The sequence below is a fragment of the Archocentrus centrarchus genome, chromosome 20 (assembly GCF_007364275.1).
Source record: "Archocentrus centrarchus isolate MPI-CPG fArcCen1 chromosome 20, fArcCen1, whole genome shotgun sequence".
In the NCBI taxonomy this organism is placed as follows: Eukaryota; Metazoa; Chordata; class Actinopteri; order Cichliformes; family Cichlidae; genus Archocentrus; species Archocentrus centrarchus.
In genome coordinates this window covers 14,233,206-14,259,042 of record NC_044365.1, presented here as the reverse complement: position 1 = coordinate 14,259,042, position 25,837 = coordinate 14,233,206, and the positions used below count along the sequence as shown (strand labels likewise).

Sequence of the window (25,837 nt, the reverse complement as noted above, 5' to 3'; positions counted from 1 at the left end):
CGCCACACGAGGCTGGGCATTGTCATGCACCAGGAGGAACCCAGGACCCACTGCACCAGCATAGGGTCTGCCAGTGGGTCCAAGAATTCCATCCTGACACCTAATGGCAGTCAGGGGGCAGCCTGACTGCCTCCCCAGACCATCACTGACCCACCACCAAATCAGTCATACTGAACAATGACGTTACAGGCAGCAGAACGTTCTCCACGACTTCTCCAGACCCTTTCATGTCTGTCACGTGTTCAGTGTGAACCTGCTGTCATCTGTGAAAAGCACAGGGCACCAGTGGTGGACCTGCCAATTCTGGTATTCTATGGCAGATGCCAATCAGGCTGCACAGTTTTGGGCAATGAGGGCACAGGGCCCACTAGAGGATGTCGGGCCCTCAGGCCACACTCATGAAGTCTGTTTCTGATTTTTGGGTCAGAGACATTCACACCAGTGGCTGCTGGACGTCATTTTGTAGCTGTGGCAGTGCTCATCCTGTTCCTCCTTGCACAAAGGAGCAGATACCGGTCCCGCTGATGGGTCAAGGACCTTCCACGACCCTGTCCAGCTCTCCCAGAGTAACTGCCTGTCTCCTGGAATCTCCTCCATGCTCTGAGACTGTGCTGGGAGACACAGCAAAACCTTCTAGAAATGCCATGTATTGATGTGCCATCCTGGAGGAGTTGGACAACCTGTTGCACCCTCTGTAGGGTCCAGGCATTGACTCATACTACCAGTAGTGACACTGACCCTAGCCAAATGCAAAACTAGTGAAAAAACAGCCAGAAAAGATTAGGAGGGAAAAGAATTTAGTGGCCTCCACCTGTAAAACCATTTCTGTTTTGGGGGTTGTCTCATTGTTGCCCCTCTAGTGCACCTGTTGTCAAATTCATTAACACCAAAGCAGCTGAAACTGATTAACAACCTCCTTCTGCTACTAAACTGACCAGATCAATATCCCAGAAGTTTAAGTGACCTGATGGTATACTCTGATAAAAAGTGTTCCTTTAATTTCTGGTTTTGAGCAGTGTATTTTGCTGGTGTTATATAATGATCAATGACAAAATTTAAATCACCTGACCTAATAATGTGTAAGTCTCACTTGTGCTGCTCAGAGCTATCTGGACAGACACAGAACCTGTCTGTGCCCATCGGTGTCAGAGATGAAGCATTAACAATCTGCATAATTTTGCCTACTTTGGGCTGTGGACTAAGCATGTTCCAGCACTTCCTGTAGATTTTTGATCAGATTGGGATATGGGAGCTTAAAAATTGAATCAATGCTTTGTGGGCTCTTTGTTGTGTCTCTTCGGCTGCTCCAGTGGTTTTTTTTTTTTTTTTTGCAGAGTCAGGGCATATTGTTCTGCTGCAGGAGGCTACCCCCAGTTGGGAAGGCTGTTGCTAAGAATTGTTGATGTGCAACAGTGTTGAGGTGAGTATGTGTCATAATTGAATGCAATAAAGTTATCCTTGAAAAAGGAATGAGACCCACAAATTAAGAACTGTTTTTTCCAAGCAGTCAAACAAATGTATCTGTTCTCAGTCCCTGTATTATACCTGCAAATAAGCACTGCAAACTCAGTCACTAGAACAGAAATGGGAGGTGGACAGATAACACTTTTACTGACATTTTTGGTCAATAAATGAGTTACTTTCCAAACTAGAAAATCATTTTCTATAGTTTATAAAACTATTAGATCATGTTCAAACTGGTCAAAAAGTGGTATACCAGCAAGACAGCATATGCTTTTTTGCAGAATGTTGAAGGAGAATTATAAGTTTTTATTAGGCTGGTGTTTTCTGTCAACAGATGACAGTGTAGCCCAGTTTTATACCAAAATAATGAGCCAATTTGGTACTTCATTAAAAAGTAACTGAATAGCAGCCAAAGTCCTGTAGGATGCAGCCTCCTGCCTGACTGCAGCTAGTCCAAGTCAATATATTGGTCTGATGCTCATTTGAATGCAGAATTTTGATGAGATTCCACACAATATAAGACTGAATTTATCAGAATATCAGATGCCTGCAGCATGGTGTTGAATTTATTAAACCTGCTTCAGAGTGACTGATTACAAGAAGCTACAAACCCAACTCAAACTTTCTTTCAGCCGGACTCTGAGAACAGTTTTGGCTTCTTAGTCAAATGTTCTGTCAAATGCATTTCCACACTGATAGTATTAAAACTATTAACTCATCTTAAATATATTGATAAATAACTTCTGATGCTATTTTCTCTGAGGATCTGCTGTTTTAAAATCACCTGGATAAGACAGGACGTGATGACGTGGGGCATTATTTCTGGATTTCTGACATTTAAAGACACAATGATTCTTAAAGAAAGTAGATTAATGATAATCAAACCATAAAGTGCTGTTAATAAAAATGCATAAACAAGCCATTCTTCTTTTCTACTTTAGGGGTTCTTTAATGGATGAGTAAACAATGAACTGAGGGTAAACAACTAAGCAGTTAAAAACAAACACTAAATAAAGAACACGTTTTTGGACACTGTCTCTAAAAGACACGGACAAAATGTTTAAATACTTTGTGTCTTAATCTGCGGCTGTCCATTCATTTGCTGGTAGGGCCTACTGTGATATTATTTCAGCGTGATATATGGTGAATGAACTGTATCTTGGTGTTGATGGCACGCTATGACTGTGCCTCAGAGCTCCAATCAGGGATGGAAAAAGTCTTGGACTGCTGTTTCTGCTCTCCTATGGAGTAGTCCACATGGATACATATATGCCTGGCGTTTTCCTCGGAGGGGTACATTCTAACTTCTCCGGTAATCAGTGTGTCCTGCACCACTTCCACCGGAGCGTCGAGGTACAGCACCGCTTGCTTCCAGTGCGTCTCCGGTTTGCACGGAGACGTGGAAAGAACGAGCGACGGCGGTGTGTTATCCGGGCAAGGGAAAGTCACCGTGAAGTAAACGCAGAATGCGTTCACTGCCGAGGAGCCGAATGACTCGCACCTGAACTGGCCCTTCACGGACCGGAGCTCCTCCGGCGTCACCGAGTACAGGTCGAGCTCGGCGAAGCGGGCCGGGTGAGAGAGAACATCCTCGCAGGTCACCGAGTTCACAGTGATGTCCGAGTTCATGACACATTTCCGGGCGAAGTCGCACATGCAGGACATGTCCACTCCGTACTGGTCTTTAACTGTGTACCAGAAGTGCAAGCGGTCCTCCACCACCGGGTCAATCATAGGTGTGATGTAGAGTTCGGCTTTGCTCGGCAGAATGACGCCGCCCGGCTTCAGCCACTTGTCGCGCGCATAGAGGACCGAGTTGAGCATGGACTCGTGCAGGAGGGCATAGCCCATCCACTCGCTCACTATCACATCCACCGTCTCCGGCAGGTCCACGGTCTCCACTGTTCCTCGAATTACTTCAATTCTGTCCTCCATGTTGTTGTGTTTAACTATCTTCATAGCTTGCTCAGCTATTGAACAGGCTTCCACGGCGTAAACCTTTTTAGCTCCAGCCTGAGCGCAGAAGATGCTCAAAACGCCGGTTCCTGCCCCGACGTCCAGAACAACTTGCCCACGAATTGACTCACTGTTCCTCAGTATCGCCATCCGGTACGTGTTGGTTCGTACGTGGTCCGCTATCATTTCCTCGTGGATAGTCACATCGGAATAGCTGTCAAAATAAAGCCTATCCTGTCGGATTTCATCCAGTTTTCTCTTTTTAACGACACGCGACATCTTCTCCGTTGTGTTGTGCCGTAGCCCAGCGGAGTTTTGTTGCGCTACTTCCGTGTTAGGAAATCTGGGATTTGTAGTTTTCCATGGTACATCACGACCGAGATGTAAAGCAAACTAGACTACAATACCCAGATGCACACCTCAGACACGCTGTGTTGGGTCTGGTGCCTTCACTGTCAGATGAAAGGTGGTATACATGAGCTTCTAAAGGCTAAAGCGAGAGAGAGAAACAGTGCCTTCCGCACTGTGTTCATTTTAAGAACAATAAGGCTTGTCAGTGTTTAATATCCTATTAACGGCGTCATTTTACCCCCTGTTCTATTTTCATTAGACTTTCTGTTTATTACTGGAAAAAATGATGGGTTTGTTTTAGGTAGTTTTGCCTTTCTCATGAAGGACAAGATAAAGATGGAAGGAGTGACTCCAGTTCAGGTGATTCTCACCTGACAGTTGATACTTTATAATCTACTATTATTATTATTAGTAGTAGTAGTAGTAGTAGTAGTAGGAGGAGGAGGAGGAGGAGTAGGAGTAGGAGTAGTAGTAGCATTTGCTAATTCAACTGTTTACTGTGTCTGCTAACACTTTTCTATTTGGACTATGAAAATGCTTTAATATAGTGATAATAACAGTAATATGACAGCAAAAGTGTATTTCAAATTTAAAAAAAAAAAAGCAGAAATCTCAGCTGTACTGAGATTTCAGTACAGCTGATGATTCAGTGGTTAGATGCATGGGTAGGAGGAGGAGGACAGAGCACTGGCCGATGATTTGGTGAAGTGATCTGGCAGAAATCCTGTGCTTCTGAATGTGAACAAGACCAGAGAGATGGTGACTGAGTTGAGATGGATGAAGAGTGGGGCACCTTCTCTAATAGACTGATTCAGCTCAGCTGCCACAAGGACAGATACAGGAACTCTTTCATACCACATGCTATCAACCTCTATACTACAATATATCTGGCAGAGAGGCTTCTGCCAGATATTATTATTATAATTATTTCATCATCATTTCAACAGCTGTAACAAAAGAATCTCCCAAATATGGGATGATAAAGTATTTATCTCATCATCATCTCATCCCTTTAGTTTGTTCAGAAATCATACAAAGGGGTTTGGTTGATGGCAAGCCCTGCTCATACATGTTCAATTCTGGCTCCAAATCAAAGACATTTTTTAAATAACTTCCTAATAATTTGTACTTGCGGATACACAAATTCTTTTCCTTTTTTTGTTTATTACGCTGTGTAGCTTTAAGGTTAGAGACACCACACAAACACAGTGCACCACACGATGCCTAAGAAGCATGAGAAGATTCTTTAGACGCCATCTTCTTGTCATATTGCTTTTGCTGGGTTTTATAACCAAAGCAATAAATTAACTGCAGTATTTCACTGTTTATAATTAATACAGAGCCTGATCATCTATAGCACATCTGTGGTGTCCGCAGCATACAACACGGCCATTACCACTTCTGAGCATTCCCCAAAGTTATGGCAGGCAGAGTATACCTGCTTTTGGCTGAGCTCTTCTCTCTTCTAGACAGTCCTGTGGGACCCTACCCACTCTGTTTCAGAGATCTTTGGCAAAAGATGCTGGACAAATGAGCAGGAGCTGTATCCCATTTCACAAAGATGAAAAGTAAGAGACTGAAGCTGCGGTTTGTGCACAACAAGATGTCGGGTAGTTTGTTGTTTTCAAGACAGCACAAATGGGAAATGCAAGAGTGGGAAATGATAGTATGGCAACATAAGAAAAAAATACGTGGGAATTTGTGTGTGCATGTGTGTGTGGGTAGATCGGTAGATGTTTGTGCGTGCATGCACATTTAAAAGCTTCTTCTTAATTTATATCCAGCGCTGCTTTTAAAGCACCGATCCTCATGGGGAAATGTGCACATTTAATTATTCAGTCTTATCAAAAGTATATGAAGAATAAATCAGAGAAATAATTCTACATTAAATTATATGTTTTCAGCTTGAGCAATGGAAACAGCTAATATCAAGGGAAAATAAGACATATATTTGGAGTAAACACTGACTGTAGATTCAAAACCGCAGTTTTTTTTTTTTTTTCGGTGCATTTATGTTAAATCTGAAAAACAAAATGAACACTAAACATTTACTTGTACTGCAAGCCTTAACTAATCCAACTATAGAAGCTGGCCTCCCACATCTGACTGGTCAAATTCAAAATTGGACGAAGTGCAAAGGAGGAAAGGCAGCAAACAATGGGATAGATTACTGGACTGTGAAATACTGACTGAAGCATTCAGACTGTGATTCTACATACTTGGCAGGCAGGTTTGCATGCGTTGCCGCTAGTAGACAGAACAGACAGACGTGCAGCTGCTGGATGTGTTCTCCTCTCAAGCTTTAGGTAGAAGCACTGCCAGGTCCAGACAGAGCCAACACCCAGCTGACAAGGGAATGGCTGCCATGGTTTACCTTTATTCTTAAAGTAAGAAAATGAATGTGTCTATATTGTACTGTATGTAATCCGGGCCCAGAGAAGTCTGATGCTGTCTTATTATTTGGGTCATAAATGGTGAGGTCATACTGTGACTGTGTTAGAATTGCATCCTGACCTTGGACAATCATACACAATGAAAAACCACATTAATGTCTTTCACAACAAATAGTTTTCATTATCAGCAGGCTTCCTATCTCTTTCAGCTAAAGGCAGATTCACAGAATTTTATGCTTTCTGCCCATGAAAAATAAAACTTTGGCCAATCTCCCCTTTAAAGTTCTCCTAGGACAGCTCCACTAAGTTTGCTGTTTTTAGATTCCTCCATGTAAGTCCCACTCGGTCCCCTTGCAGTTGTGCCTTCGTGATGCGTGCTAGATCTCCTCCGACGTGTCAAAGCACTGAAAAATTAACTTGAATGTTGGAGAAGCAGACCAAGTTCGAGAGAGACAAATCTGGCAAGGAGGGCGGGTGGTGAGCGACAGTTATGTTGGTATGCCTACTGCTTTTTGAATGTGCTGTGTGCAGGTATCCAGTTGCACACTGGCATGAACAGCAGTTTGGCTGTTTGTGTTGAATGTTCTTCCTCAGATGCTTCAGGGCATTACTGTAACGCTGCACTGACAGTCTGATCCCGGGCGTTAAAATTCACAGCACGCAGCCTCGTGAATGTCCAAAAGAAATGACCAGCGTGTTCTTGGTCACACTGGCGACAATGTGTAATATAATGTCAGCTCCATGGTTATTATTTCACACACATGACTCGTGTGTATGAGGAGCAGTAAACAGAGGTGCACTAAGACTGAGAGGAGGATAAGAGAAACTAGCATGACTGTAAATACCATCAATATTCAACAGCCTGACTCACACTGAAATGAAATCAACATATATACAGCACCAGTCAAAAGTGTGCCCTTAATAGATTCTTAGTTTAGAATTTTTCAAATGCAAAAATATTTGATAATATTAAATAAATGAAAAAATTATCCCAGTAAAATGATTACTGCATCACAACATCATGACAACTACAAGGTGAATAGTGCAATTAATTTGTAATGTGACCAAGAGGCATCCTCCAGAGCTGAAAAATGAAAATGAAGCCAGTTAATTACAACAACAGATTGTCGAGGAAGTCTGTGCACCTGTTTTGCTGATTCAAATTCTTTATTATTTGTGTGTTAGCGAGGACTAATCACAAGGCAACTTTGTCTGTGTGATACACCCATATAGTCTATGAATGCAGCTTGATAATAAAGCCTGCTAGCTAATGAATTAGCAGTCCACCCACTCATACATGTTCAATTCTGGCTCCAAAACCCAACAAGGCAATAGCCAAAATGTTAATGTTGGGGCTTCAAACCAAGCCTTACAAACCAATGGCTGATGCTGTATACAGTCTTTCACACTGGCTATAATGCTCTGGCCATTTGTCTGTTGTACACTTGAACAACAACTCAAATATGGACACATTTACAGATCTATGCACACCTTATGCTACAAATCAGTTTTAAACCCTGCCTATAAAATAATACTGTCTGGCATGCCCTTCTTTTCTCAAATGAGTGCAGGATCCTAAAAAAAAGCCACGTATTTGCACAGAAATGCACACCTTATCCTCTTTAATTAAACTCGGCCAATTCCTGTTTGCACATCTAGTCCCACATACGAGTGACTGGGTATCAGGTGTAAGGAATGGCAGAGCAGTGCCTGTCTTTATGTGTGTCTTCTTATTGTGTGCACTCTTTGTGCTTTAAACGTTTTCAGTAAATCCAGGGAGGAGAGATGCTGGGAAAGACCAAGTTGGTCAAGCATGGTGGTGCCAATGGCAGATCACTTTGGACAATGATGGGTGTCGTGAAAAAAATCAATAACTGGCTTTTTGGCTTTCTTTGTCCCCTGTTCTTCTCCTCGCTCAGGCTTCAAAAGTGTGTGGAGAATCATAGAATTCACTGCGTGTGTGTGAGTGTGTGTAGCTTCAGTTTAAAGACAGAATGTTTTACACTGAGAAAAAGCAAATGACCATTTTGCTTCTTAATGAAATTCAAATAAACAATTAGTAAAAGACTGAGTGAACATATAAATAAGGAAGGATGGAGAGATAAAAGGGGATGCTCAGTGTGGGTTCTTTGTACTGGAAGCTCATCAGCAGCTGTTCTTTTTCCTTGGCCAGCTGCTGTCAGCATGCACGGCCTCATGGGAGTTGCCTGCATCCTGTCACTATTACAGGACCTGTCAGCTTCTGCAACAAACACACACATGCAGTGAAACAACATGCCATCCTCAGGTATGTATACACCCATGCACAGAAAGCTACTTTAAGACCACACATCCTACATAAGCCTTGTACACATGAACACTGAATGCATACAACCATCCACACAAAGCCATCAGTTGTAGTGTCACGCTCACACATTTCAGAGGAAGGCAGACTGCTGAGCAACAAATACTAAGGTGCAATGGCTTCATATTGATTGTTCCCAGGAATCAATACCGAGCTACTTTGATATCTCACTTTTAGAGAAAGAGCCCACATCTGTGAATGCTGGTGTGTCATAACACGCTTTCCATCTCTTATTCAACTCCTTATTCACCCGTTTCTTACAGCAAACATAATTCATCTCACCCAAAAGACTGTTTCACGCATGAATCCTTCTGGATGCCTTTTACAAGTGTGCGTTATCTAGTTTCATGCTTTGACATCTCTCTATATGGACACAGTGTGCCAGTACTTATCAGTGGAAAAGTTATAACAATGGTTAGAGCAAAATTTCCAGCCCCAGGCGTTTTCATTCCCTTTGTTTGTACAGTCTACAAATCATCATACTTACACACATCATTCCCCAACTTGCCTCCTTTCTATAGCTCAAACCAATCATTTCACAGGAAGCTGGCCTGTCAATGCAGAACACCGGTAATCAACTCATTAATTATGCTCTTATTTCTGGAGACTCACTTCCTTTATTCGACCCCAGTATCAGTTACATTACACTGCAATTAGATTATATTACTAAGCACAAACCTGCCTGTGACAGCTGTTATGGTGGTTTCTAGACAAGCAATAGATGAAAAATTATGATTATTATATGAAAAATACCACAGGGTAATCACATATATGCTCAATATGCCCATATGGGGAAAAAAAGACAAAACTTCCACTAACTGTTATATTTTTATATGTCATGTATGTCAATAGACTTATATGTGAGTGGCTTTTTTCCCCATCAGTTAATGAAACGTTATGTTGCATAGTAAAAATGAGATAGATACATTACTGTCAGACACTTAAAATCCTTTTAATTTCCTTTCCACATGGACATATATGGAATGTAGAGTGGCTGGTTAGTGTAGTTTCTAAATGCTGCAAAATGCCAGGTTTTGCCAGACTAAATGCCAGACTAGAAGCGAGTGAAACACTCGCTTCTAGTCTTCATGTTAATCATTTGATGGCTAGCTTTATGTTTTGTGTTCAGATTTCTAATATGCTCATGCGCTGAACCACAGTTCAGACTACCCAGCCTTCTTGGACTCGCCAGGTGGGTTGTTTGAGAGTGCTCCATCTGGTTACTCGTCCTATTGGGAGACTTCAACGTTCACATGGGCAACGGCATTGAGACCTGGAAAGGTGTGACTGGGAGGAATGACCTGCCTGATCTGAACCCAAGTGGTGTTCTGTTATTGAACTTCTCTGCAAATCAAGAATGAACTGCTGTTATAGTCAAGTCAGTGAACAAGTGTGTGGCGTTTGATTGGTCTAGCTAGAAACAGTGTGCATCTATGGTGTGAACATTTTAGGTCACATCGTTCTTGAGTTTGGCCGGCGTTAAAGTTTTTGTGGAACAGACATCAAGGTCATGACAGTACCTTGACTTTTTCTTCAAAAGAGCTGAGCTAAAAATCTGCACTTATAAAAAATCTCATACGACATTCCTTCTACAACTTTTTCATTTGAAGTGAATCATAATGCAATATGAGAGCCAGTCTTCTACTATAAACTCCTAAAAATAGGGAAGTGAAACTCTGGTCAGACTAATGTATTTTGATTGGCTTGTTAAATGTGTGGGTATTGCAAACAGCAACTCGTTGTGTTCTGTAAACAGAAGGATTACCTGATAATCTTGTCTTACACTTGAGTGTTGGAGTTTGATGTTGATGAAAAACTTTCTTGCTGTCTCACTGATTTTGATGGGAAGATGAAAATTACGGTACAGTAAATGCAAAGCTTTGGTTAACAATTTGAAATGCTGAGGTGTGCCAGTAAAGCCAGGCTCTGTGAAGTGACTTCTTGTCTTTGCAGTGATAAAAGAACATTATTAAATTACAGAACCAGACAAGCCTTTCCCCCTTGATATTGTTTACATGCTGAACTGAGCTTTTACTTATTGAAATGAACAAATAAAGGTGACTGATAGTAATAAAGAGGCATTTGAATGTGTCACAGAGATTTCCAAGAACAACACAGCCATGTAATGAGAGTGTTTGTGTTTGCCTTCTTCATTTTGTCTTTGATGGCACCTTACCTGCTGTGTTGTGCTGTCAGTTCTAGTTCTTCTCATGTATTTTGGGCCAAGTTTAAGTCATTGGCGTGTCTTGTCTTTTACACTCGAAGTAAGATATCCCAAACAGCCAAGGGACTGCTACAGCACAGAGCAACAGGACTAACATACATTGCTCACAGCAGAAATTTAAAATGAGAAGATCTGCAACATCCCAGCACTTAGATTAATTTAATTTTAATTAAACAGAATTTAAATTTAAGTAAACGCCTTATAGTTGAAACATTGCTGTGAGGTCACAGTAAGTCAGACGGCTGCGTTCTCAGCTTCATTTGTGTGCATTTTCCCTTCAATAAATAGACTGAGAGGAAGGCCTGTACTTCTAAGGTGATAAGATCCTCCCAGCTTGTTCTTCACACTGACCTTGGGTGCTGCAAAGTAAAAATCGATGCATTTTCAGAAGGACAAAAAGCAGTAGTGTATTCACTTTCTGGAAAGGTGCTGTGCATCTTCCATGGAAGGCCAGACAGAGGAAGAGGGAACCTGTTAGTGCGAGAGTGTGGAGTGTTTATTTGAACAGATAGACACACACACGCACACATGCACACACACACACACAAAAACTAGTATAGATATTAAGAGATAGGGTAAGACTATAAGTCACCAATAGTGGCGTATTAGGTTTCCATTATATCAAATCAAATGTGCCTCTAGGAGCCACAAGCACATATGTAATTCCTTTTATAGCACACCTTTAAAGCTGGAAAATTGATTTTCTTATAATACTAATGATCAAATGGCTATATGTGCTTTCAGGTTTATTTATTTATTTATTTTTTTGGTTTTATGCAATATCATCATTTGTGCTCACTCAAATCACTGTCACAAACAGTTTTTTTTTTTTTAGAAAAGAAGCTCAAACAAACCCACTGAGGACCAAGATATTTTTAAATGGAGACTTTTAGTGCACCATAGTTCTCTAAATTATAAAAATCAGCGTGCCATTTAGGAATTTAGTTGCCATTAATAATCCAATAACTCATAAATGCTGAATGTTCTATGTGTTTGTCATGCTAAAAATGTGTCATGCTAAAAAAACAAACAAAAAAAAACAAAACATGATTGACCTACTATATCAGTCCTAAATCATAAAATGGTACACCCTTTGAGTGATCTCACTGTGTGATCCCCCTGAATGACTCTGGTACCTCAAATGAAATCTCTCTGCCTTCAGGAAGTAAAGCATTAAACAATATTCCCAACCTTGGAGTGTATTTGTCTCCATTGTACCTTTTGTATTCTGTGGGAATCACAGTGTGGCAGCATTAGCGGACACAAGTGTGCTATATGTAGCTTCATGACAGGTGAATAAATGATATAAAAGAGACTCTGAAACTCTATTTAAGGAATGCAAAAAAAAAAAAAAAAGTTTTTACATTAAAATGAGGTGAAACGTGACAGTGTCTAAATTTAAAACCCACCTTTGCCTTTGGAGATACAATCATTTCTGGAGAGAGGCATGCAGTAAAGGTGCTTCACTCCGACTGTCAGAGACATGCTGACTCTGGATAGATAGCGCAAGATTTAGCTGTACAGTATTGCTTTCCTCCAACCAAACCAGAAAATCCATTCAAGCACATTAGCACTACTGCTAATTGCTGGGCTGTGTGTGTCTAATTGCACACATTGATCTTTTCGCAACCTCCCTCAGTTGAAATAGAATTGTGAAATTAAAGACCTTAAGTGGACAGAAAACACTGCACGCCGCATTCAGACACATGATTCAAATATTATGGATAAAAGTGTTTGTTATTTGTATATTTTCTCAAGGTATAGACCAGCGGTGGATTTGATCAGCTCCCTTCAGGGTTTCTTTAGCAGAAAACATTATTATGCCCCTACAAAACACAGCACAACACACACAATAAGTAATGCAATATGTATGTGGTATTTTGTTCTATAACCTTGCTGAAATAAAGTAGAAGCCTCTGTCCACAAGCCAAAAATAACCCGCAACAAATTCGTTAATTTAGCATTACTGATCTCATTTTTCGTTTGCTTTTCAGATTCAGCATAAACTGCACAGGAATATATGCCCCACTGTTGCTACATCGCTGCACTGTCTAAACAACTGCAATCAACTTGCTGAGTGTGCTGTCAGTGAGTGCGTCCAGAGGCATAATGTCGTTTATTGATGAAAGTTGAGTTGCTTGCTGTTGCTTGAAACCGCAAATTTACTCAGCATTTGGGAACTCAGCCATCATATTTCTTCTTAGCAGATAGTTTGACCATGAATTGTCTTTAGTGTCAGTCTCCAGTTTGGTTTGTCCAACACCTCAAGCATGAACGAATGAGAGTCAAATGAATGTGGAGCTGTATCGCTGCACTTTGGAGCATATAAGCTTTATTGTTAGACAAAGATGACCCAGAGAGAAATGCACAGGCTTGACTTGGGTGCATACAGTTGCATATTAAAGCATTCGCCTCTACTTTGCTCTTCCAGCAAGCCATGCCTTATGATTTTGGTTTGTCCTCATCCTCAAACAATGACATCATCTATCTAGAGCATTGTTCTGCACAAGTACCTCTATTCTGACCTCTAATTGGCGAGGTAGTATTTGCCAGAGGGAGCATTCTGCTGCATTCTTAAATGGCTACACTGGGCCACTGAACAGGACATTTAGTTAAAGTTGGTCATTCTCCATCCCTTGAGAGCCAGTAAAGAGTTTGCCACATTGCCTGGAAGAAAAGTGCAAAGACATACAATGTGCTGTAGATGACAGGTTTCTGCTGTGGGATCCCTAGATAGAAGTCAAGATGGCAGGAAACACAGCATGGAACTAAGTAATGCCTCACTGTATCTGGCTAATAAGCTGTAAATAACCATCTGAGCTTCACTCTGCTCTTTTTTAAAAAAAAAAAAATCTGTATTCTTTCTAATATAACAAGCACACATTCAGTTGGATCAAGCTTTTTTTTTCTAAAGGCACTGGGAAATGGTTCCCTCTGGAGCATCCCTTGTTTTCCAGCATTACCTTGGCAAAACATGGATACAATTTACAGACAGGACTTCAGCACACTCCCAGTGAACCTTTGTTTTATGCAAGATATCAATGTGAACTCATGCTGGCATTTTCTTTTAAAAAACATTGTAATTGGATTTTTTTTTTTTTTTTTGCCTTGCCTATGATGCGAGTCCATATAGAATATGTTCATTCAATATGTGGGCAAAAAAAAGAGGCTTTAAAAAAGGAAAAGAATTGTTTGTTCAGTGTTTTTGTTCTGAAATGGACTCACTAAATGGCAAGGAAACACAAACCCCCAAAATATTAAGAATAAAAAAAATGTTAATCAGTGATAATGGCCTTCTCTGTCAATCTCACTAGTATGGTAGAAGGACTGAAGCCTGTTATAAGTGCAAAGCCTTTCTTGAAAACAGAAATGTGAAGGGTTTCCTAAATTAAACACGACAGGCTGAAGCTTTTGTTGTCTTCACTGTGTTTTTAAGCCTTGGAGGTTAGATAATTATTATGTGCTGCACTACAGTGTGGGGATAAGAGCTAATAATGCTCTTTGATAACTGACTGCTTGATTTGAAATGCTCAAACCATAGAGCAACATCTATTGGCACAAATCATTAACAGCAGTTTAGTAGTTACTAATTTAATACCTACATACATGCCTTTTACATTTTTGGGACTTTGAGCCCCTCAGCTCATGAGTCATGATTAAAACTCTTTCTAGTTTTAATACTCATATTCAGCAGTTATGGACCTGGACAAACAGGCTGCATCATGATCACACTAGAAGGGTTACATAAGGTATCTCTGCATTTCTGTGTATGGGAGTTATTTTTGGAAGGACATGTCACATACAGACATCACACAGTAGCTACATAAAAGGACTTTTATCCCGATCAAAAAATGGGACATTTTTTTTCTTTAATTGTGAAGTTGATGCTTATTTGGGATTCACTTTCAGATAGTTACCATCAACTGCCTTAGGCTACTGCACCATGTAACTTTTGTTGTGTAATGATGCCTCTATTAGTCTTTTTATAGGCAAACAAGATAGTGGGTAATATTTGTCATAAACACTAAGAAAATGAATGGATGTTTGACTGATCCTGATACGCATAACATGTTCTGAACATAATATTAAAATGTGCTAATGCTGTAATTAAACCATAAACTCAACTATGGCTTCATAGGAAATGATGTGTCAACATGTCTGCCCATTTAAGGTGGTCAGATTAACACTAGCCTACTGGCTTCAAATGTTTTTCACTTTATTGCCTGGATCAATAGCTACCAACTAGAGCATTAAGGGAAACAATGTCCATTAGGGACTAAGACTGCACACAACCAGAAGTGTATTAATTTCTGCACCAGTGATGTAGAGTTTTTTTTTTTTTGAAGAGGGGGGGGGTATACTATGATACTAAGATTATTTGGTCACTAGTTTGGTTTTTCATTACATGAGTAGAAAGCAAGGAGCAGCAGAGGGAGGTGTTTCTAATCAAACTCCAGTTTTCGTGTTGTGTTGTCCAGCTGAGAGTAGTTTCATTTTCACTTTTCTTCCTACAGCTTTTGGAATATGGCAGGTATCTGCTCTGAGATTTGTGGCATTTAAATCTGCAATAATATTCTGAAAGCAGTCGGTTATTATGACAAGCCCAAAGAAAACAGTCACTCTAATCTGCAGTTCTCGTCCACTCCACGGAGCATTTTTATCTTCCTTTAGCTCAGGGTTAACTTTATGGTCACTAGTATGAAAATAGAAAAAGTTAGCAACTACCTGATGAATGTAGGAGGGCATTTAGCTATGATCAGACATTTTCCTCATCAAACTGTACAGACCAAAAACAGAGTATAAAGGAGGTAACGGCTCAAGCGATATCATTATAATATAGGAAAAATAGGGAAAAAGGAAAAGCAGCAACAAAAAACAGTGACAGTGACACCTTCGTGACCATCATGATAACATCTTTTAGTTGGAAATAAATGCAGCGGAAAATCCAGATATAAACTCCCATCTGACATCCAACTGAATCCTCAACACTAGCTTGAGGAAAAATATTATCACACTCACTTCTGGCAATTCTTATGTCCTCCCACAAAAATTTAATATCTCATTTGTAAGTTGCATTACATTTTCATTAGAAATCAATGTGCTTTTTTTGAGGAATTAAATACTGTGATTAAATTTTACTTATCATTTTTCCATTCATAACTCGTGACATATGCGGTACTCCGAAGAACTGTCACCTGGATTCACAGTCACTGAAAACAAAATGAGAGCCGCTCAGGTTTCAGATCAAGTTACAGACAAAGATTGTTTTCTTTAGATGTTAGATTAGTGCTTCACTTTGTTACGTGTTATTTCAAACCTCCTGCAGTGTGCGACAAGTGGAGTCACGCTGGACGACTCCATCAATAAAGCATCCCTTGTTACCTGATGTAATGAGACCTCACTAAAAAAACCTAATGAATCCCCTAACAGAAAAGACCCCGCAGCTCCTCTGCGTCTCTTACAACAGGAATAAACATACCAGCTGTGACCTTTTTGACCTTTCCTAAATTTTTATCTTCCTATGTTTTTTTACAATACCATAGACAAGACCTTTCTGCAAGGCGAGATGGCACAGGGTCGTCTGCAAATTAAATGCTGTTGCTATTAAAAGATGTTCAAAATGACTCATTGTTAAAAAAGTGCCAGGCTCATGCTTTGCCTTCTCTCATCTTTGGTTACAAGTGCAGAAAAAGTACGAAGCTTTGCCAGGAAAGGCTGGATCACAGGCTCCGCACAATTTCCTACAGCGCTTGACATTGATGTGTGAAATGCAACAAAAGAGCAGTTGATTTTTTTGCAGTTCCCCGCTGTTTTGTCTTCTACTTCCAGATGTAAACGAAAGGCTGTATTAATCATTTGAATCCTTTTTATTGTCATGGCCTAATTACACTTCTTAATTTGCAATTAAATGTGTCCTCCTCCTGTACTGCACAACGCGCCTGTTCAAGGGTCTCTGCTTTTCTTCAAGGTGACTAATTTAATTTCCCTGATTTGACTGACCTTTGCCAGAGTTGTTTTGATGGCAATGATTTCCTGTCCCTTTGCTTCGGTTGCTGCAGCAAACAGAGCAAGTGTAACAGTCTGGTTTATGTTCCTGGCTCTCAGATTAAATGTGAAGTGAGCTGTAAAGAGATCCTTGTGTGGGACTGAGGGTCAATATGCAAGAACAAGCGAAGCTAAACAGGGTTTGAGACAATATATTACAGTTCTGCGAAATGCTTGTGTCAATAGGTTTGGTAACCCTGTGAAATTTTAAAGAGATAATAAAAACTTTATGAGCTATATTAAAGGGTGATTATTGATTTTGTCCCATATGACTGAAAACATCCTAGATCAGCATCAGTCACAACTAAAGCATATTTAGAGTTACATTTCTTCTCTCTTTTGAAGGCCAATATAAATACTATGGTCAACATGGCCATTACTAACACAATGGCCTACTGGACACTGCATATGGACAGGACTGTTTCCAACTGCCCCCTATGGGCAGTGCTTTTAAATTTTATGAAGTGTCATTCGCCATTCAGAATGACACAATTCAGAAATGCACAACCACAAAGCGCTTCTTGTTTAATCTTTGAGATAACTGTGAGTTAGTCTTTCTGTACTCTATCCACTCCACTTCTCCCCAGACAGCTTTCTTCAACTTTCATTCATGTTTACACCGATGTTTTCCTGCAATAAACTCAACCCCAGCAAGATTCCAGAGCCAGACTTCGCTTTGCGTGAGACTTCTGTTACATGTTAGACAAATCTATCTCTGCAGGGATCCTTTTCATGAAGCTATCAGACACTTATAATAATCTGAGCCCATGAGAGGCAAAAACAAGCACTTTTATGCAGATAATTTCTCTGTGGGATTACATTGCAGCCGTTCCACGGTCGCTATTTGAAGATGAGCTTTTTTGGTATTTTGAGCCTTTATTTGATACATATCCTCGTGGCGTGCACCCTAATCAGTTGGCTATAGAATCAACCAGGGGTTATGTGATCTCACTGAGTATTAGGCCATTTCAAACCCTTTGTTCCCATTTTGTGTAACCTTTATACCTCATAATTATATGGAGCACATGATGATACTTTTGTAACTTTGCACTGGAGTAGTGAGCACTCACCCACAAAGGTAATATTAAATTCCTGAAAGCTGTTATTCCCCCCACTACCACCAGAATCTCACTTAATACAGAGGAGCCTTATTAACAAAGGAAATGGCAGCTTACAGTTCTTTGTTGCACTCTTCTTTGATTTCAGTGAGATTCCTGTGGGTCATGAATAGTGCACTACCCAAGGTCAAGGTTGTGACAATGACCTGCATAGCAAGCTTTTTTTTATTTCTGCATTTGGAAAGGACTGAGACTTTATTATCTGATAGCCTTCATATAAAATTCAAAACTGTATCCACTGTAGTTTAATCTGTCTTTTTTACTGATACCTATCTGCCCTCCTGCTGAGTTAATGTTACTATCTGCTGAGCTTCAGCTCACTGGTGTCATATAGCTTCAGTGTTACATTTTCTCTCTTAATGCTTTGTTATACTTTGTATGGCATAATCAGCCTGCATATGTAGCATATACACTATACTATAATAGTGTGTTGTCAGTAACATCTTTAAGGCTATGGGACCTGAAACACACTAAAATAAAGGGATTTAGCCACCATATAATACAATTTCTTCCAAGTGAACCAATATTACTTTAAGACTTAACTAAAATGGCAGAGATGTAAGTAAAGAATGATTTCAGTGATGGAAACAGAAGCATTAAATTGCAAATCTGGCAAATCCTCTGCAAGGACGATAGCTTAGTTTTAAGTTTTTTACTTCTATGCATGTCAAAAGCTGAATTATACGTATTTTGCGTTTGGGTATCACAGCTAATGGGCAATTTGTTTTGACAGTATAGCTTATTCGGATAATTATTTGGCCCAGATGTTTATGTATGACTTGTGCAAAGAGGAGAGGTAAGATGCTCCAGTACGGTGTTTAAATCAGTTTGCCTTTTTTTTTTTCAACTCAAATGTTAATAATTGCAGTTCTTCACAACCAGCTGGAAAGCTATTTATTTGGGGGAAAGTCATTGTTTACTCTGGGGAATCTGACATGGTCTAAATCCACGCCAGAAGAGACAGTTATGTTGAAATGTTGGATGTCTCATTATTCTAATGTGCACTGTCTCCTAATATTTTCCTCCAGTGCCATTCTTTTTTAGATCAAATACTCCATCTCTGTGAGCTTTAAATGTAGCTGTGAATTTAGTCTGATCACAGTCTTTGTTCTCTAGCAAGAAACTTCAAACTTTTTACTGCCACCTTTTAAGCCTAATAGTGTGGAAATCCAGTGTGAGAAAATAGATTTTAGGTGACACGTTACCTAAACCTCTAACAGAGGAGCTTTCCTTTTATTGTGCTTGACAAAAGCTGCAAGTGTTTAAATGACTTTTTAATCTGGCCTGTTGATCAGTTCGTTTACACAGGTGTGTACAGACTGTGACAGCACCCTGACGTCTCTCAGTCATTCATACATTCTCATATGTTACAAACTAATTATCCAAGCTGATTTCTACTTAACCTTCTTAGTCAAGTGGAAATGCTCCATATGTGATTTTTCCTCCAATCATAACTCCACCCAATAATGAACTAACTCAATTACTCTGAGCTAAATGGTCAGAGAATCTGTCGGTGTGCTAGAATGACATTTGAGCACCAGGGCTAATGACCTACCACAGGAATATGCGTGACATTCCTGAAGATTCGAGGACTTAATTGCTCCATTTTATCTGTAGTCCTAAGTGGAAAGTCCAGCAAGATTTGTTGCAGCAATAAACACAGTAATCCTGCCACACATGCCAGTGTTATAGCTGCACGTGCAATATTAAAGCTTGTGTATCTATCTGCCTTTAAACTGCCAGTAACCTATTCTCATAGCAGGACATAACCTGTGAGTGACAGCTAAGTATATTATAGTTTATGACCCAGCAACGGAAACAGGGAGCGATAGGGCACTAATCGGGGACAGGCAGTGGCATTCTTTTACATGGCAAGGAGCTGAGTCAATACAGGGATGCGCTGATAGCAATAATCTTTAATGGGGGGGCATTTATTTCCAAGCTCCACTGCCCATAGCTGCAACAGTTGTTCATCTGGGTAGGGATAAAGAGGCAGCAGCAAGAGGCAGCAAATCAATTTTAGAGGGTCACAAAGAGGCAAGTATTTAGACACGGTTTAGGAAAGGCAAACTGAAAACAATATCTGTGCTTCTGTTACAGGTCCGCAGACCATTAGGTCACTGTGCATGACAGGCCAGAAAGTCTCAGGACACTACTCACCTGGAGACTCAACATATCAGACTGCTTACCAGCATATTTAAAAAATCTGATGCAGTAGCAGTTGCGTGTTTCATTGATGTACAGTAGAATACCTCCAGCGTTCTGGGGGATGGCCTTTAGCAAGAGCCTGGTAATAAGTTTCACAACAGTACAGAATGCAAATGGGCTGTAAAAGCTGAATGAATAAAAGCAGTTGTTGATAAACCTCATTCAAACACTCTCTCTAGACGAGGATATTTAACATGGCCCACATTTCCTTGCAGGATTTGCAGTGCTTGCTCCTAAGCATCCAGCCCATCTCTGCATGCAATTAGGTGAGCTGCGGCTTGATTTGTTCCATCTCCCTTAATGTTAGTTGCAGCGCCTTTAACAGTGCCACTGCATTCTTATTGCCCTGACTCGAGTAATAAAGGGCTTTCTGATACTTTCAGCTGACTTAAATGTAGATTTACTATTTTATTTACCCCCCCCCCCCCCCCCCCCCCCCCCCCCCCCCCCCATCAGGAGATTGGTTTTGCTTGAGGCTATTATCACTGCGTATGAACACCAATATAAAATGTTGAGGCAATACTTCACTCGGATAAACTAGTTTAAGATTTACCACACGGCCTGATTATTCACAATATAACAGAGTTGTTAATCGAAATCCTGCATTTATTGTGTGCAGCTACATATTAGATTCCACAGAACACTGCCTCTCTTAACTCAGCTGGCATCAACCGGAACCTTGACATCTAATTTAAAATCTTATGATTTCACCTGAGCTGCGATGTTGCTGCTGCCTTTTTCAGGACCACCTAGCACACCTGCTTGTCAAGGAGAGTGAGCTTCTTCCCAAAGAGATCTCCGGAGTCCTTATGAGCATCAGCCGGCAGCCTATTAAAGCACTGACAGACTGGAGGTTTCAGCCAGAGAGCTCATACCATTATGAGTTGCCCATGGCCCTGCGAATAGCTTAACCTAGTTGCTACAGAATGCCAGGTGATTTAATAGGACCTGAAGAAAGTGAGTGTTTGTGGATAATCCTCCCTCGCTCACATGCATCAATAGCTTCTCTGTATTTTTTATGCTTTATTCACTCAACTGTTAGGGGGATGGACTTCTGTTGGGAAGTCAGTGTAGTGGCAACAGAAAAGTGGCTTTAGAATGGATTTTTTTTTCTATCACTGAGGTGTTGGAGCTGATATATTTATTTCATCAGTGGTACTTGAGAAGTGAGTACACCAAAAACATTTTAAATGGAAGGATATGTGTGTGATGGCTTAGTGCTGGGGGTGGGGGTGGGCGGGGGGGTGCTGGTTTGCTGATGGTGACTTTTAAATAAGTATTGGATATCAGTCCTTGATCATCAGATATGATGAAGGTGAATTTCTGATTTTCCTTAACAGCTCCAGGGTTGTCAACAGTAAACATGTCCCAGTCTGTTCCCTTGGGGTTTGCTGAGATAAATGGCCAAACATTTCAGCCACGGCATGAACTGCAGCATCCTGTCGGTCTCGGTCACAGGGAGGACCTGGAAACTCTGATGCATCTCTGATGCTCTCGATCACAGTTCAAGAAAGTAAATATCTCAAATGTGAGAGCATATCCACGCTCATGACCTGATTACTGCAGTAGGTATATGTTGGTCCTCATCAGCAAAGTCCATAACAATAACAGTACTGCTTACCAAAGACTTCAGTGTCACGCTGTGTGGAGACAGCTAAGTGCACGCCCCTCTCATCCTCAACAAGGGTTTTTAATTCTCTATAATCTAACATCATAAAATTCATTTGCCTCAGGTATCTTATAAATTGTGGATTATTTTTCTGTGCATTGCGTATTGTAGGTTGTGATGTAGAAATGAATTACCCGCAAAGAACTAAAGCATCTTCACACTTGCAGAATTCATTAAAGGACATTCAAGAAAAGTCATCATTTTGCTTAAAAATGACCAAGTTTGAATCGCGGATGCCAAGTGCCTCAGACAGGGAATGCGAGGAATCAGTGTCCGAGCCACTTAAAGCTGCTATTATGATCTGATCCTGCTGGGTCCAGCAAGCCGGCGGGCTTTGGGACTCAATCAGACTTTTGGCCTCTGATCAGAGTTTTCCCTTAAGGGGCAGAGGAAGATGGATTTTATTATTGAAAATGGGCAGAACTGTCCATTAAGGAACAACCAAAGAAGGATTTAATTAGTTTCAGTGGAGAATTTGACTGTCACGTCTTGGTCTACATGCTGTCTTACAGGCTTTTTAATAATGCCAAGAATAGAAATCTGGGAGTGAGAATCCTTGAAATCAACTGCCAGTTTTTTGGCTAACAAATAACAACTAACAGCTGAGAACTGTTTTACAAAAGCTTCAAGTTTAGAGAATTTTGGATGTTTGAACTCTGTTTCCCTCATAAACAGCGTGAACAGACTGGTGAACGAACAGGGAACGCTACCAACATTAAATATTAGACACAGAGAGAGAGTTGAATTTAAGCTGAGGTGTAAATTGTAATGAGCAAACTTCTAATATTGAAATTCCATGGCTTTAGCTGACACTTCCAAATAAAGTGACTTATAGTGAGTTGTCAACAGAAACACTTGCGGTGATCAAAGGCCTGACCTTGTGGTTAAACGACAGCCTACATAAATGCAAGTTCACTCTGCCAACCCATTTAACAGAAATTATTAAAAAGCCTGTGGGCCTGAGTGTGACTGCGAATATAAATCAAGAACATGCTTACATGAAGTCACTCTCATGCTGCTGAATAGTAGCAGGCTGTTTATGCATGCCTTATCAAACTGACATGATGCGTGGACAAAGGCAGGTGCTGCCAGCGGGACGACCGTATATAAATAGGGAGGAGAACCCATTTAGAATTGCCAAAAAGGTCTCAGGAGCATGACTTGGCATCATATTAAATTCTCCTGTTAGGGAGCTCCATCTTATAACACGTCGCAAGCCAGAAGTATCTTAAAGTGGGTTTGTTTGAATATTTATTTGGATCATTTTATTCTCTAAATTCTTATAACTGGATTAAGGCACAAATGTTCTTCACAAACAGCATATTATTATTAGGACTAAACTCGAGATAAAATACTTTCCATTAAGGTGCAACCTCACCTCAACTCAGGCAATAATTACTGAGCTGACTAAAACTTATATTAATAAAAAGTTGGTTTCTTTGAATTTAGGATTATAACAAAAGCACACTCTGCAAGAGATTAAAAAGACCTCTATGTATATTACAGACAGTACAGAAAATATTGCAGGTAATCATAAGAGGAAACTGTTTCCTTCATTTTAATTACGCCCACTGTCAGCCATTTATGAGGAGCGAGTTGTGTAATGTAAATAAGTAATGGAATATAAAATTTCTCAAACGACAATATCAGATACTACCTGTACACAAGTACAGGCAGTTAAATGTACCGCTTTACATATAATATGACTCTTTAAAGTCAGTATGTTCAGCCCTCACTGCATCCCTTTTTACCAATGTATAAAAACACTATATTTACAATTTTCAGTGTATATATATATATATAATTCAATTCAAAAACTGTCTAAAATGCATTTTCATGTGTACCGTTATGTCTAATAACTCTAGACTAATTGCAGCAGTGGAGTAAAAATTTAAGTGCCTGCCAGTACCGGATGTTTCGCTGCCTTTTCCTTCAAAAGATCATGTGTTTCCTTAAAAGCAGACCCTTTATCAGTCAAATGCAGATGGCCCGGATTGAGAACTGGGAGAAAAATGCCAGAAACCTACACAATTTGTTTCATAAGTCAACCTAAGTAGGGCTGATATTCTGCCTAAAAACTCTGTTTTTCTTGTTGTTTTTTTAACTAAAGACTATTTACAAGATGCAACGTAGGTCTACTTGAGATTTCCTGTTACGATATACTGAATGGCAAGCTTAAGTAAAGTTGTCGATCTAGCTGACGTGGACTGAGAGGAATATAAAGCCAAGCTAAATTACAACATGGTTAGCGATTGCAAGCTAGTTTGATTATCCCCTCATTCATTTTTCTGTCTCAGTATATGCTGATACTGCAGAAAGGAAATCAACTCCTTTTCCATGTAATTACTACAAAGTTAATTTACTTTGTAGTAATTTACTAGTATTTTTTTTTGTTGTATATTTGATATGGATGCACTGTGAAATTACAGAAAGGTTTTATTTTTATCAGCTGCTTGTTTTTCACACTCCATATTCAGAGTAGAGGGTTGTCAGTTTCTCTACAGTCTGTCAAATGATATCAATCAAAAGCCCGATCTTTAATATCTATAAATAATTTGTTTCAAGTGTAGAGCTTCATATGTAGGAATATTCTGCCTGTCACTGTTGCTGATGCCGCAGCCATGTCGCACCCAAGGCAACCCCAAATCCTCAGAGGACCCCCACATTACAAACCCCAATATATCCCCTAAATGTAACCAAGATAAGACTATAACAGGTAATTTTACAAAATAAATGTCAGTAAGAGCAACCCAATCTTTGCTTTTTTATTTTTTACCAGATTCCAAAAATGTTATGAATGCAGTGAAAATAAATTGGGCATACTCAGCTTTACCTATCAATGAAGCCAGATGACACACATCAGTTAGTTAAACTGCAGGAATGTCTTAAAGACATTAAGGCCTGGATGACCTCTAATTTCCTGCTTCTAAATTCAGATAAAACTGAAATTCTTGTTCTCGGCCCCACAAATCTTAGAAACATGGTGTCAAACCAGATACTTACTCTGGATGGCATTACTTTGGCCTCCAGTAACACCGTGAGGATTCTTGGAGTCATTTTTGACCAGGATATGTCCTTCAATGCACATATTAAACAAATATGTAGGACCGCTTTTTTGCATTTGCGCAATATTTCTAAAATTAGAAACATCCTTTCTCAGAGTGATGCTGAAAAGCTAATCCATGCATTTATTACTTCTAGGCTGGATTATTGTAATTCATTATTATCAGGCTGTCCTAAAAGCTTTCTGAAAAGCCTTCAGCTGATTCAAAATGCTGCAGCTAGAGTACTGACAGGGACTAGAAAGAGAGAGCATATTTCTCCCATATTGGCTTCTCTTCATTGGCTCCCTATTAAATCTAGAATAGAATTTAAAATTCTTCTCCTCACATACAAGGTCTTGAATAATCAGGCACCATCTTATCTCAAAGACCTCATAGTACTGTATCACCCCAATAGAGCACTTCTCTCTCAGACTGCTGGCTTACTTGTGGTTCCTAGGATACTTAAGAGTAGAATGGGAGGCAGAGCCTTCAGCTTTCAGGAGCCTCTTCTGTGGAACCAGCTTCCAGCTTGGATTCGGGAGACAGACACCCTCTCTATTTTTAAGATTAGGCTTAAAACTTTCCTTTATGATAAAGCTTATAGTTAGGGCTGGATCAGGTGACCCTGAACCATCCCTTAGTTATGCTGCTATAGGCCTAGTCTGCTGGGGGGTTCACATAATGCACTGTTTCTTCTCATTCACCTTATTTACTTTGTTTATACTCCACTCTGCATTTAATCATTAATTGATATTAATCTCTGGCTCTCTTCCACAGCATGTCTTTCTCTCCCCTCAGCCCAACCGGTCGCGGCAGATGACTGCCCCTCCCTGAGCCTGGTTCTGCTGGAGGTTTCTTCCTGTTAAAAGGGAGTTTTTCCTTTCCACTGTCGCCAAGTGCTTGCTCATAGGGGGTCGTTTTGACTGTTGGGTTTTCTCTGTATTATTGTAGGGTCTTTACCCACAATACAAAGCGCCTTGAGGCGACAGTTTGTTGTGATTTGGCGCTATATAAATAAAAT

The 25,837-nt window shown here is 40.1% G+C and overlaps 1 protein-coding gene across 1 annotated transcript; it reads right to left on the bottom strand.

The window, feature by feature from the left end:
* Positions 1-2,392: 2,392 nt before the first annotated feature.
* Positions 2,393-3,738, bottom strand: prmt6 (protein arginine methyltransferase 6). The gene has a single exon (XM_030756773.1). It carries the CDS (start codon positions 3,697-3,699, stop codon positions 2,641-2,643), a length of 1,059 nt encoding a protein of 352 aa, XP_030612633.1. The 5' UTR covers positions 3,700-3,738; the 3' UTR covers positions 2,393-2,640.
* Between the last annotated feature and the right edge of the window lie 22,099 nt (positions 3,739-25,837).